The sequence below is a fragment of the Populus euphratica genome, unplaced genomic scaffold (assembly GCF_000495115.2).
Source record: "Populus euphratica unplaced genomic scaffold, PopEup_1.0 scaffold255.1, whole genome shotgun sequence".
Taxonomy (NCBI): Eukaryota; Viridiplantae; Streptophyta; class Magnoliopsida; order Malpighiales; family Salicaceae; genus Populus; species Populus euphratica.
The window spans coordinates 246,379-260,739 of NW_011500141.1; the positions used below are offsets into that span (position 1 = coordinate 246,379).

The following is a 14,361-nucleotide window of genomic DNA, read 5'->3' on the forward strand; positions in this document are numbered from 1 at the left end:
GATGAAAACACGGGAAAAGAGTGCATCAAGGTACTCATTTTATCTGCTGAGTTACTATTTTTTTCTCTAGCATGTTTTGTAATTCTGGTTATTAATATCTGCACATTTCATTCCTTCATTATTTCATCTATGCTGTTACTGAAGTTCTGTTATTGGTCTCTTGATTTCTAGATGTAATTGTGATGAAGTTCGTTGAGAACTGTAGTTTGTCTGAAAGTAATACAACAATTCATTCATTTTGGTTTCTGCAGTATTTGAAAGACCAAAGGCTTCCTCCTCAGACATTTATACCCCTTCAATCAGTTCGTGTAAAGCCAGTAATTGAAAGGTTGCGTACCTTAGGTGGTACTGCAAAGCTGGTCTTTGATGTGATCCAATATCCTTTGAAAAAGTTTGTTATCAGCCAAAATCATGATTACGATGCATTTCATGCTTTTGACATCAACTTTTTGAATGAGTGTTTGTTATTGAACTATTAATTTTTTTTTTATGTGTGATACATTTGTTTCCTTTTCACCATTTCTTCATATGGATTCTATGTTTTTATTTGTTTGATGGCAACATGCATGAATAATGGTAATTTTTTTTTGGAGAATGAACGATATGGTATTTGATGTTGCGTAATCAGTCACTCATGGATTGCATGTGAATAACTTAGTTCCCTTGTTTGATCTTTTTTCTCTTGTAGAATTTAATGAAAAAGAGGTTATTGTTTTTTATTTTCTTTTTCTGTATCAAGTTTAAGAAATGAATGCTGTTGGGACTGCATGAATCACTGGTGGTTTTTACCAATTTGATAATTTTATGGATTTGTTGCAGCAGATATTTCTTATTCGATTTGCCTGTCTGTTTGATGTCTGTTGATAATTCTTGGCTGTTTCTGTTACACTTTAGGAGTTTCTAGCTGGCCAATATGGACCCTATTTTAATCTTTTGATGGAGTTTGGCGTGTTTGTTTATGGCTATGTCTAGGTTTTACTGTCAAACTACAATGACAATAGTGAGTTTGTTGACATACTGTGGGGCTAGCATACTCCTAAGGAAAAAGGGTGTGCTAACAAGAAAGAACCAGTAATGTTTCTTTAAGCTGAACTGATCTCTTGAACATCTTAGTGGGCCATCTTTCTGGTGAACACTAACGGCTGTTTTAAGGTTAGGAGGTGCATAAGGTCCTCCTCTAGCTGTATATTTCGTGTCATGATAGAGGATATCTCTTAGCTTCTTTTTTTTCCGAGAATGCCATTGCCAGAACTTTATGTTGGATTGATGCTTTTAGGTCTAGGTGGCTAAAATTTGTGAGACCTTTTCTTCCAGCAATTTTCTCTTTTCCTAAAACCTCTTTTTCATAGCTGAGACATGTCCTGTAGTGAGTGTTATGCAATTGGTGAATTTGTAGGGTTTGGTAGCAATTTTGATTGTCTAAATAATTGGCGAACCTCAAGGAACTTTTGTAGTCATAAATTTAATGGTAATGGCATGTGTTGTGAATCTCAGATCCACCTCAAGTAAGTGTCCTGCCGTTCCTCTGCATGATGGTGATGAGGTTACGAATAGCCAAACTCAGGAATGTGTTTCAAATCAAATCACTTTCTGCTTAAATATTCTCAAATATTTGTTGCATTGACTTGGAAGCTGCCATTCTGCCTTTCATCTCAATATCTGTTTTCAGTTTTGTTAACTAAGTTCTGGGGTATTGTAGCAAGAGATGAGTAGATCTGCTCTCTTATTTTGAGCTTTATCTGTACTATAGATTTCTCTTCTTTGCTTTTGTGTTGCTCTCAACCTTTTGTTTTTTAATTAAGAATAATTAATGTGCTGGTCAATAGATATTCAAGAGCGCTGTTAATTGCAGTCGAAAGAATTAAAAGAAGAAACAAAAAATCAAATCAAATCAAATTCCATGATTTTGACTTAACAATTGCACATTTGATCCTGTCCTGGAGAAGGCAATTCTTTTTGCTGTTGGAAATACTCTAGTGTGTGATGAACTTGATGAAGCCAAGGTTCTTAGCTGGACTGGGGAGAGGTTTAGAGGTAATTATTCAATACCAGTTTTTGCTACAAATGATTGGTATCTTTAGTTCTCTTTGTTTTCTATATAATTTAAAATCTGAAGTTATTTGTGCTTGCATCAGTTGTAACAGTAGATGGGATCCTGCTCACAAAGTCTGGCACAATGACTGGTGGCACCAGTGGTGGAATGGAAGCAAAGTCAAAACAGTGGGATGATAAAAAGATTGAAGGTCAAAACACCTGATTTGAATCATAGTTCTGCTCTGTATTACTCTTTCTCCTTATCTGCTGCAAGACTAATGTTGGTATTCTGTAGGCCTGAAAAAGAAGAAAGAACAACTTGAGTCTGAGTTGGAGGAGCTTGGGTCAATCAGGGAGATGCATTTAAAGGAGTCTGAAGCATCAGGAAAAATGAGTGGGCTTGAAAAAAAGATTCAGTATGCAGAGATTGAGAAGGTAATTGTCCTGACTAAGATTGTTTAACTTCATTTCTCTTTGTATACAGATAAAACTTCTAGTCAGTTTTAAATGGTTTTGGGAATACTTGATTGGTTACCACTCAAATGTGTTTCCCCTTTGTAGCAACTTTTGTGCTTCCACTGAGTCGACTCTGTTCTCACTTCTGCTGATTTTGTTGCAGAAAAGTATCGAGGACAAACTTGCAAACATGAAAAAGGAGAAGCGGATTATTAAAGAAGAAATTGACCGTATAAACCCTGAACTTCGTAAGGTGAATTTTCAATCATGACCATGTGTATATCTATCTTCACCTAGACATTTTAAAACAGTTAAATATATTGCTTCCAGTTAAAAGAAACTGTCGAAAAGAGGGCCACTGAAATTAGGAAGCTGGAGAAGAGAATCAATGACATTGTTGACCGAATATATAGAAAATTTAGTGAGGATGTTGGGGTGGAAAATATTCGTGAATATGAAGAAAACCATGTTAAGGCTGCACAACACATGGCTGAAGAAAGGTTAAGCTTGAGTAACCAGCTAGCAAAGCTGAAGTACCAGTATGTTATCTTTTCTCCCGCTACCATATTTTATCTATATTTGTGTCTTGTGGAATGCTTTCATTTTTTGCATGTATGAATTGTTGGCTGTAGTTTCCGTGGAAAATATGACTAACACCCATTTCCCTGGCAATCACAAATGATTTTCAGTCTCTGGGAAAATAAGAAACTTCAATTGCCTGTAAACCTACAGTTTCAGCACCTGTAATCTAGTCTGGTCTATCGTGTAGTTGTTTTCATTGGTCTTTATACTCCCACCATAGCTGCTATGGCCATCAATTTTCCGTTGAGGCTTCATCCATACAAATTGCAAGTTCATCACGTGATTGATCTTGATGCTGATGGTAGGGAACTGTCGGTCTTGTTAACTGTTTTAACAAAATAGCAGGTCTAGGACTTCTTCCTGGCTTCAATGCCTAAGATTTCTGTGTAGTTTTATTAAACCCTTCTCTAAATTCTGGAAGCTACAATGATGATTTATCATACCTTCCCCTCATCAAAGGGCATGGTCTGGTTTTGTATTTTGTTATCTGCAACAGAAATGCATGCAAGTGGGAGATTCTTGTTTTCCTCTTTAGAACAACAGGGGTACAGAATTTGTGGCATCAAAGGCTCCACCAATATTTCAAAGGTTTTTTGTTGTTGGAAAATATGTCGACTTAGATGTATTGGATACAGACTTTCTTTTCCTGTTGAATGACAAGTTAAATATTGTTACTTTCAAGTGTAAAAACCAATGCCATTAATGGTTGCAAAGACAGATAGGAAACATACATTAATCTTCTTCAAATGCTTCTAAGAGTTACCATAATCATCCAATCCTAACAGGCCTGTCGATTTACTTCACTGAGGTTTCTGAATCTAATCCTGTTAATTTCACTTCACTGGAGCTTCTGAATACTTCATCAGTCTTCTTCCAGTAACTGTATTAGCATAAGCACATCTAACATTTGCTGTGTGTATTTGTTCACTTGGGTGTGATAAAAATGCTTAACTCTGGTGCTAGGAAGAAATTGGGCTGTCAAAAGAAGGAATAGAGGGAGGTAGAGAGACTAGTGGTAGCTGGTTTAACTTTGCAGTTTGGAGGATCCTTTTCTTTTATTTTCTTTTTGTTCTTCATCCTTAATAAAGCTTCTTTATTCATCTGCAAAAAATGAAAAAAAAGGAGTGAATATATGGTGGAGAAGGAAGTGAGTGCTCTTAGTTTAAGAACAAAAAAGAAAAAAGGAGTGAATATATGGTGGAGAAGGAAGTTAGTGCTCTTAGTTTAAGAACATACCTTGTAAGCTATACATTATGCAACATTTAGTTGATAGGGCTATAATACAGTGCCACGATTAAGTCCTGCAAACTGGTGAAATATATGAGCCATTGGACTAGAATCTTTTTGCTAATTGTCCTTTTCCTATAATTTCACTTTAGCTCTAAGCTCTGAATCCCCAAATTTAACAATTTATATGAAATAATCCTATTTACAACAAATGCAAAAAATTCCTAAAGACAATATCAGTATTACAAGAAAGTTCCAAAATATTTAATTTTTTACAAAATTATTCTGAATTTTATTATTGTTAATATTATTTTTGGTGTTCATGAGAGATTGAACAATATATGAATTTTTTCTTTTATATATTTAGATGTTTAACTTTAGTCTCAAGTTTAGGCAAAAACCTCCAAGTCCAATCTAATAAAAAAATGTTTCAAACATGAAAAGTACCAAATCATATATAAATTTGAATTGAAATTGATCAATTGTAAATATATTTAACCAAATGGGCTTAAGACAAAATTGATTGAATGAATAAGAGATCCAAAATACATGTGCCTAATTCTTTCTTTCTTTATTTTTCTTTTTAAGAATTTGATTATGATTAAGTATTGATAGATTGGCAAAATTAACAGAAAAAAAATTGAATTCTTGTTCCATTTTTTAAAATCAAACAGTTAATTCTACACTTCATAAATTAAAATAAAAAACCAAACTATTTTAGGACTTCCATAAATATTAAAGACTACAAACCAAAAAAGAAAATTTTTATTATTCTATTATTTTTTTTTGTCTAGGACCTAATCACACAATCACAAAATTTAGGGATCAAAATGTAATTTGATGTTTGCATGATGTGGGTTCCTTTTATGGGTGTCTCGGTGCCTTTTTCTGAGTTGAAATAATTGAAGACACATGCAACTATAAGGATGAGCCTCTGAACTTCTGTTGTGATGTGCTAAGAGCTGATGCAGTGATGTATAACTTGCCAAGTCATTTTATCTTTGCATAGTTGAGATTGTATTTGAAGGGAGGCTTTCTGTGATTATTTACTCTATTTGACCATTTATCTTCATATGAACTGTCATTTGCAAACCTTTTTCTTTCTTTTTCAGGTTGGAGTATGAGCAAAAACGGGACATGGAATCACGAATTAGAAAACTAGAATCTTCTCTCACTGCTTTAGAAAATGATTTGAAACATGTTCAGAAAAAAGAGGCCCAAATTAAATTAGCAGCTGATAAAGCTACTGATGAGATTAATAAATGGAAGGAAGAAATGAAAGGTAATTTGGTTCTTTATTTTCTCATATAAAGTGGAGTGTTTTGTTGAGTTAAACTATAAGTAACAGAACCACCATTCCAAATTTGTTCTACTGTAAGATGCTCATTTATGAGAAGAGATTATCTGCAAGTCTAGCCCATGCAAATTTCTGAGGAATGAATTTGATTTTCAATTGTATTCCAGGATGAGAAAAAAAGGCTGCTAACATGGTTGCCATTGTGTATTTGGTTGCGTTCATCTTAGTATGATTCACCATGACCTTGCCTTTTACCTTGCTTCCCTTTTCTTCCCTTTAGGTTTGTCTCATTGTGACAAACTCATTAGTTATATAGAATAATATTTAAAGTTAGATGCTGTTGAAAATGTAGAATATTAAATTTGTTTTATGGTAGGCAAACAAAAAGAAGAAAAATACTTACCAACTTATCCTAATCAAAAGAACTAAAGGGTATTAAGAATTGAGGGAGCTTCACTGTTACAATCTGTATACCGTCAAGGCAAGTTCATTTGGAGTGAAATTTGCATGTTCAGCTAATTGAACATGTTGGTCAATGAAAATCATGTAGAATTAACTCCTGAATCTTTAGAGGCCAATTGGCTTAGAATGTTGTTTTTTATTTTCTGCTGTTTCTTCTCCTTCAAGTGGATATTTTTGTTTGGTCACATTTACAATTTTCTCATCTTCCTAATCTTATAGAGTGGAAATCCAAGTCAGAAGAGTGCGCAAATGAGATACGAGAATGGACGAAGAAGGGTTCTGCAGTTACAAGCAACTTATCTAAGCTTACCCGTCTTATAAACTCAAAGGTCCTACAAAATTTTCTTAGTGACTTTTTCCTTACTGAAAGATTCTCTTTTAACAGCAAGGAGGATATAATGACCTAGCCCTCAAATTGGTGCTGACATATTTTCTGATGGTTTTACAGGAGACACAGATTGCACAGCTATCTTCCTGGAAGCAGGATATAGTGGAGAAGTGTGAATTAGAAAATATAAACCTTCCCACTGTTTCTGACCCTATGGACATTGACTCGCCAATTCCCGGGCCGGATTATGATTTTAGTCAGCTAAATAGATCTCTTCAGGATAGGAGACCTTCTGTCAGAGAGAAGATTGAGGCAGATTTTAAGCAAAAGATGGATGCCTTGATATCAGAAATTGAAAAAACCGCACCAAACTTGAAGGCACTGGATCAATATGAGGCTCTGAGAGAGAGAGAGAGGGTAGTCACTGAAGAGTTTGAAGCAGCCAGAAAGGAGGAGAAGCAAATAGCTGATTCTTACAATGGAGTTAAGCAGAGAAGGTAATAATTGCATAGTTTTCTTTGGCAAGCCATTTAGTAAGAACGATCAGGATTCAGGACAAATTTTTATCTGACTTGTGTTTGAAGGAATAAAATCTGGTCAGTAAACACAATCTGGGAAAATAATTACCATCTTTATACAAAAAGTGCAACAAATGCTTGATAGTTCTTTATTACGAATTTGGCAACTGTATCTTTGATATTGGCTTCCTAATGATTGTTATCTGAAAGAGCAGACTTGGAGTGCTTACACCGAATTTCTTGTCATAAAAATTATCAACTATTTTTATGGAATTTCTTGGGAAACACCTGCCCTGCACTGCCTGGACTTGGAACTTGAACAGGCTGCTCATTAGCTTAGTAAACCCCTTAATCAGAAGAAACCTAAGGATAGTCCTTGAGGGGAGAAAAGGAGGAAACTAGAATATTCAAATATTTGGGGAATTTATTGGTGGTGCATTCTGCATTCTCTCCCATAATAGAACTTTTGTTTGTTTTATCATCAAAAGGTTTTGTGGAAAAGGAAAGGTGATACTGCATAAACTTGCATACAGAGACAAAATGCATAAACACATATCTAGCATTCACACTCATGCAAAAACATATGATTGCTTATGCACGGGCAGAGTATTTGCACTCATTCACTGGAATGCATGCTCATACCGATTATACAATACACATATCCATGTTTCCTACAAGTAAAGAGGAAAAAGAATTTCAGATAATGGCTGACTTCAACTTCTTTATTCTTTAGTATGCATAGCTTGATTTATTAAATGGGAATCATAGTTGGTGGAATTACTGAATATATACTTGGTTGTATATGTATTTTTCAGTTTCTTTGGTTTTGTGTTTTATTAATCTTCAATCTTGTTCTGCTTGCAATGCCATCTGCTTCTTGATATTTTTCTTTGTTACTTTGATGGCCCTAATTAACTCAAAGTAACGCTACCAATATTTTACCATCAATACTTCTTACTTCATTTCTGTTTACAAAGGTACGAGTTGTTTATGGGAGCTTTCAACCACATATCAAATAGTATTGATAAGATTTACAAACAATTGACAAAGAGCAGCAATCATCCATTGGGCGGAATGGCATATTTGAGCTTAGAAAACGAGGATGATCCTTTTCTACACGGTATCAAATACACTGCTATGCCACCACAAAAGCGTTTTCGAGATATGGAACAGCTCTCTGGTGGGGAGAAGACTGTTGCAGCGCTGGCATTACTCTTTTCCATCCACAGGTATGTCCTTAGAGATCAGTGAACTGTTTCTTAAATGTAACAGTTAGACATTGCATGGTTTCTAATACCTTTGCATTTGACTCTTCTTGTTCCTGGGGTAAAACTGCAAGTTCTTGGCCCCTCGTGTAAAAGTAGTTGACCAGGTAAATAATGTCCAGGCTTGGATTTTAGTTTTTAATAGATTTTGAGCATCAAAAGGTGGTGTGATGGTATGCTGAAAAAGCGTTGAATGCTTGATATAAACTGGCATGGGTAGAAAATGCAGTTTTCCCTTGAACTAATACAAGTTACCCCTATCACGACAAGGTCCTTAATTTCTTCTCTTTTAATCCTCCATTTGGTGATCTTATTTATTTTTTAATGCAACTTTTAGTTTATAGGTGCTTCTTGTGGATTGATGATTTACTCATGCATCAAATTTCTGAAATAAAGCAGCAAAGTGTACTCGAGGATCAGGGATGATCCACACATGATATGCATTTTCTCATAATTTAATATTACTCCTTTTCCCGGGGAGTTGTTTCAGCTACAAGCCTTCACCATTTTTCATACTGGATGAAGTCGATGCTGCATTGGATAATTTAAATGTTGCAAAGGTAGCTGGATTCATTCGAGCAAGATCATGTGAAGGAACCAGGGGTATTGTGGATGGTGATGGTGGCAGTGGTTTTCAGAGTATCGTGATCTCTCTGAAGGATAGCTTTTATGACAAGGCTGAAGCATTGGTCGGGGTTTACAGGGACTCTGAGAGAAGGTGAGCTTTATCTTATCATCAGCATCATTATTCACGCAACTTTATCGGGTTATGGTTTTGCATGTCAACAAGTTTGATCTGTGACACCAGTGTTGTTTTTTTCCCCTTACTGCAGTTGCTCAAGAACTCTGACGTTTGACCTGTCAGTATATCGACCATCTTGAGAATCCAGTCGCAGATTAGCATCTTGTTTATTTGGTTGGCTCAAATCTTTAAACTTGTAGATATGACCTTACAACCTGCGTAGCTAGTTCTCTTTCTTCCTAGGCAGTGTGATAGTTGTGCCAGTTTCTCACCTCCTCCGATCATCTAAATCCCGAGACGTGTATTTGATGACCTTAGAGATGGAATATAAAATCTGATTTGTGAATCAAGGTCCCGAGAAATCTCGTACCGAAGAATTGAAACATGCATTTCTATTACCACGCCATTTACACGTGCACCGTATCATCAACTTTTTATTTCTATGGTGCGTTGTGTTGTGGTGCTGTGGTTTGTTTTTTTTTTTTCTTCCCTTAATCATATATTTAAAGTTGTTGTTAAAATCTTGATAAAAAAAAATTATAACTTGTAGTTTTTCTTCAATTTATTTTTTTCAAACCACAATTATAAAAGCTATTATAATGCTGCCAGTAAAAGGCTGAACAAGATTTGTGATCCGAACCAAATTTTTATGGGTGCTAGGATGCAGTCTTATTTCATTTATAACCAATGATTGATAAATTTATTTCCTATGGAAGGAGGCTCCTCTATTCGAGAAAAGATGTATTCTGGCTTTAACGAGTACCGAACTATCGATTCCAGAAAATGACTGATATCTTTCGCAAAAAAAGATTTATTGAAAACGTCTTTCGATTCAAATTAATTATTATTTAAGAAAATCTAAAGATCATAAAAGAGTGCATAGCTATGAATAAAAGAGGTGACTGTTGTTTTTCCAAATAAGAGAAGTGATTTTTCTTTTAAAATAGAATTTTGTTTGGTTTTTTTTTTTGGATAATTCTAAGTGTTAGAGGTAGCTTATATGGATTACAACTAATTTTTGAATCTACTATATCCTGTAAGCATAACAGACAAGTAAAAAGCATTGCTAAGATAACAGATATATACAGAAAAGATCAACTTGAATGCTAAAGCAAGAAATTCCTTACCAACACCACTAGGTCAAGGAATTTTGTTTGGTTATTGAGGTAGGGAGAGAAGAGAGAATTGATTTTTTTGAGTTTCTCGAGCTTGAGGTTCCAAAATAGTTTTTAGTGGAGGTTGGGATGATTCTGAATGCTTGGAGTTGAAAAAATAATGTAGAAATTAGGTTTAGAAGTTCAAAACCAACGATTTCCAATTTTTTAACAAATATTAGTTGTTGAAAGTGGCAGGCGGCGACGTGTCATCCAACTTTGTTCTTTTTATTTTTTTATGCTTGGGATGCGCATGTACAGTTCAAGAGCGTGGGCCTCGTGCATAGCTTCATCCAGCTCCCTTTCTTAGAAAAAAAAGTATATTCCTTTTTCACGATTTATTATTTTTTAAAAATATTAAATTTTGCCAATGGTTGTTTGGTGATTTTTCTATGGTTTTATTAAATAAAATTAATATAAGTGATCGAGTACCTTTTTACCATTGATTTTCACGTTCCTCCGATTATTTACTCTTCTAATTATAATTGTTTTTATTAAATAAATAGCCAATAGAGTGTTTTTTTTCTTAATTGTTCAAAATCAAACATATTCATATAATATATTTAAACTTAAACATGAAATATACACGTGGTGTTAAACACTACAAAATGCATACTAAATTAAAAAGAAAATCATATTGATTCATTTTAATTTCATTAGCATATTTAAAAAAAAATAATTAAAATATTTAAACAGGTTTTATAACCTTATCCACCACAACGTGCCTCCATTATACTACTTCGTCTCAAACTAGACAACATTTACCCAAAACCTCTAGCTTTTAAGTCGAAGATGTCCTGAATTTGACTATGAATTCATATTGATTGTCTATGAATTTGCAAATATCCTGCTCGCCAAAACCGCAACTATTGTTAGCTATCGCATAATTTTGGCTCGGGCCTAAGTGGTTGGACTTCAGCAAACATCTAGCTTTTAATTCGAAGATGTCCTGAATATATCACCTGTCTTCCTCGAAAAGTGGAAAAACATCTCATATTACCTTCTCCACTCTGGCTCAATTTCTGTCTTCGCCCCTCTCGTCCTCTTCTCATTGAATCCCAGCGGCTGGATGGCCTCGGGGTTCAGCTCCCTGTAGTTGCCCATTTCTTCGGATGATTGAATCTTCATATCAACAACAATTAACGGAGGAGAAAATTGAGAAGAGGCACCAAGACAACGAAGACAGGATGATTAAAAAAGGGCAGCAAGAGGGTAATGGGAAAAAAGTTACCTTCCAAGATCAAGAGATCTACATAGAAAATCTTAATCAATCAGCTGTTCAAGAAAATGAAGAAACAGCTGCTTCTATTGAATTGGAGATGAGAAAGCAAAAGGCCTTGAACAAATTCAGGAGCATGGTGGAAGGCGCAATTATTGATAATTATCTTCTAGAAAAACCCAAAAAGAGTTTCTTAAGGAGAGAATCAGAGAGGGAGAAACAGCATCAAAGGGAGATTAGCCTTTGGGGTGTGCCTTTATTGCCAAGTAAAGGCCATGCGAGCACCGATCTTGTGCTGTTAAAATTCCTGACAGCAAAGGACTTTAAGGTTAACGAAGCTTTCAAGATGCTTCGCAATGCTCTAAATTGGCGGAACGAATACAGGATAGATGCTATTCCTGAAGAGAATTTACATGTCGGCCTTGAAAAATTTGCGTACATAAATAGCGTCGGAAAACAAGGTCAGCCTGTGCATTATATTTTGTACGGGGCTTTCAAGGACAAGGAATTGTACAGGAAAGTATTAGGAACAGAAGAGAATCGCGAAAAGTTTTTGAGATTAAGAATCCAACTCATGGAGAAGAGCATCGAGCAACTTAGTTTCAAAGCTGGAGGGGCAGATTCTATACTTCAGATTACGGATCTCAGGCACTCGCCAGGGCCAGAAAGGGAGGAGTTCCGTTCAGTCCACAAAAGGGCCTCCACATTGATTCAAGCCAATTACCCTGAGCTCATTCAAAAGCATGTAAGAAGGGTAAATCATCTCATTGCAAAAGAACTGCATATTTTAAGTTGACATCAGATGTTTCCACCATTTTGCAGATTTTGATAAATGTTCCATTTTGGTACTACACATCCCGTTTTCTAACATCCAGGCTCAAGCATCAGAGAGGTAAAAAGAAGGTTGTTCTTGCTAGACCATCAAAAGTCACAAAAACCCTTCTAAAGTGAGCAACATTGTATTTAATCAAATTATATATAACATATGCTCGTTGTATTATTATTGTTATTATTTGTATGCTAATTGTCTCTTTAACAATTTGATCCAACTTTGATTGCATATGTCAAGGTACATATCCTCTGAAAACCTTCCAGTTAAATATGGTGGTCTGAAAAGAGAGAATGATACCGAGTTTTTTCCAGAGGACAAAGCTTCAGAGTTAATTGTCAAACCAAATTCAGCTAGCTGCATCCAAATTCCAGTCATTGAGGTACTGATTAGCTACGTATAAAGGTTACATAAAGATTCAAAGATTTAACTGCGTAACAGTTTTTTTCTTATCCACAGAGATTCATGAGGGGTGAGGTAAGAACTTGTGAAATCATGGTTCAAATCTCACCTCTCATAAATGTGCAAAAAGCCCTCCTATGATTTTATTGTTGAACCATTTCCCTATGATTTAATCTTCTTCAATCTTTGCTGTTTAGGCCGGGGTAACAATTGTATGGGACTTTACTGTGGTTGGATGGGAGGTGACATGTAAACAACAGTTCATCCCAGACGACGAGGGATCATACGAAGTTCTGCTCAGGAAGGACAAGGAGAAGAAAATGGGTGACAGTGTTAGGAATTCTTTTTACATAAGCGAACCAGGGAAGATTGTAATAACCATTGACAATGCAACACTGAAGAAGAAAAGGGTGTACTACAGATCCAAAGCCAAACCCACCGCACCGCCCTATATCATTTTCAAGAAACAGCTTTAACCTTCGGTTTAATTCAGTCATGCCAATTCTCTGATGCGTTTATTTTTATCTAAATTTGGGTTGCAAGCTAAATATATTTGACAAATCCGATGCTCTAGGAAAGCGTTCAAGGGTTGGTCGAGACGACAAGGAAAGGATGATACATCCAGTTCCATGTTTGAATCTAGCCATTGGTTTCATGAAAAAAAATGATACATCAACTTGCATCTAATTAATCCCTTCTACATAAATAGACGTAGGATTTTTGGATATATAATATGAAAAATACATAATTCTGATAAGGATCTATCCATACATTCATTTCTTGAAAAAAAAAAACAGAAAAGGTCTGGCTGCACACACACACACACACATATAAAGAATCTGCATGCATCGTCTTAAATTTGGTTTCTCTTTTTCCTGTATAACAGAAGTAGACTAACTAATTTACTTAGCATGAAAGCAATTAACCAGCCAGTAGTCACTGCTCACTGCACAAATTGTATTCCCAGGCATCTTCGTCTTGCCAAATACATATCCACTGATCAATCATGCGGAATCGAAGATGAACATGCACTACACAATACATGCTGAAGTACCGAACCTTGTTTAACTCTGATTCAGACATTATTCGCCCAGAAGCAAATTCCTCTCCTTATTCCTTTAGGCTTTACTAGCAAACTGCCCGTGATATGCTGCGGGTGGTACCAAAGTTTTTTAAATATATAAGAAAATTATTCAACTTGGTATAGTGAGTTAAATATTAAAATGATTATTTTGTACATGACTCAAGTTTTAAATTAAATTATATAAAAATTGTTGTAAAATAACTATTTCAATCTAAGAGTTTTAAGTTGTTAAATAAAATTTTAAAAATAATTTTTTATATAACTTCTTAATATATATTTAATGTAATTTAGTCAACTTATTTGGTTAATAAATAACCTAGATGATTGGTAAAGATATTGTTTGATTTTTAAAAAAAAATTGAAATGACATCTTTTTTTTAATATTAAAACAATAATATATTTGATTAATCAAGATTCATAATTTAATCCATTAAATATATAATTTAATTCATGGATTCTATTAGATTTAATATGAAAAATAAATGTTTATAAAATTAGAAATAAATAAAATGTTGTGATGTTTATTTGAAATTATGAAAACTCAAGTATACGGAAATAAATCATGAAAAATAATTAAATAATAAATAATAAAATTAAATAAAAAATTTAAAACTCAATATTAAAAAAATTTAAAAATTTAAAAATAAAGAATTAACAAAAAAAACTAACCTAGACCATGAACTTGGATGACCTATCAAGCCCAAGCTCTATTTTTCACCTACTGTTGCCATAATCAAGCCTTTACTATTGCCAAAATATTGC

General features: G+C 34.6%; 2 protein-coding genes across 5 annotated transcripts in view; both read left to right on the forward strand.

The window, feature by feature from the left end:
- Positions 1 to 9,317, forward strand: part of TTN8 (Structural maintenance of chromosomes (SMC) family protein) — a 13,971-nt gene extending 4,654 nt beyond the window's left edge. For 2 of the 4 annotated variants that reach the window (XM_011005752.1, XM_011005753.1), the window contains 13 exons: positions 16 to 30; positions 252 to 376; positions 1,925 to 2,034; positions 2,136 to 2,243; positions 2,330 to 2,469; positions 2,654 to 2,743; positions 2,821 to 3,029; positions 5,412 to 5,581; positions 6,278 to 6,387; positions 6,507 to 6,883; positions 7,882 to 8,133; positions 8,660 to 8,887; positions 9,003 to 9,317. In XM_011005752.1, coding sequence (XP_011004054.1) covers positions 16 to 30; positions 252 to 376; positions 1,925 to 2,034; positions 2,136 to 2,243; positions 2,330 to 2,469; positions 2,654 to 2,743; positions 2,821 to 3,029; positions 5,412 to 5,581; positions 6,278 to 6,387; positions 6,507 to 6,883; positions 7,882 to 8,133; positions 8,660 to 8,887; positions 9,003 to 9,051 — 1,983 coding nt within the window. In that variant the 3' untranslated portion in view covers positions 9,052 to 9,317. Of the gene's footprint in view, positions 31 to 251; positions 377 to 1,924; positions 2,035 to 2,135; positions 2,244 to 2,329; positions 2,470 to 2,653; positions 2,744 to 2,820; positions 3,030 to 5,411; positions 5,582 to 6,277; positions 6,388 to 6,506; positions 6,884 to 7,881; positions 8,134 to 8,659; positions 8,888 to 9,002 lie in introns of all 4 variants that reach the window. The other 2 variants (XM_011005751.1, XM_011005754.1) reach the window with 2 other exon arrangements.
- A 1,860-nt stretch (positions 9,318 to 11,177) lies between these two features.
- Positions 11,178 to 13,022, forward strand: LOC105110667 (patellin-4-like). The gene is made up of 4 exons (XM_011005766.1): positions 11,178 to 12,029; positions 12,107 to 12,231; positions 12,354 to 12,495; positions 12,713 to 13,022. Exons 1-4 carry the CDS (start codon positions 11,178 to 11,180, stop codon positions 12,989 to 12,991), a joined length of 1,398 nt encoding a protein of 465 aa, XP_011004068.1. The 3' UTR covers positions 12,992 to 13,022.
- The last annotated feature ends 1,339 nt before the right edge of the window (positions 13,023 to 14,361 follow it).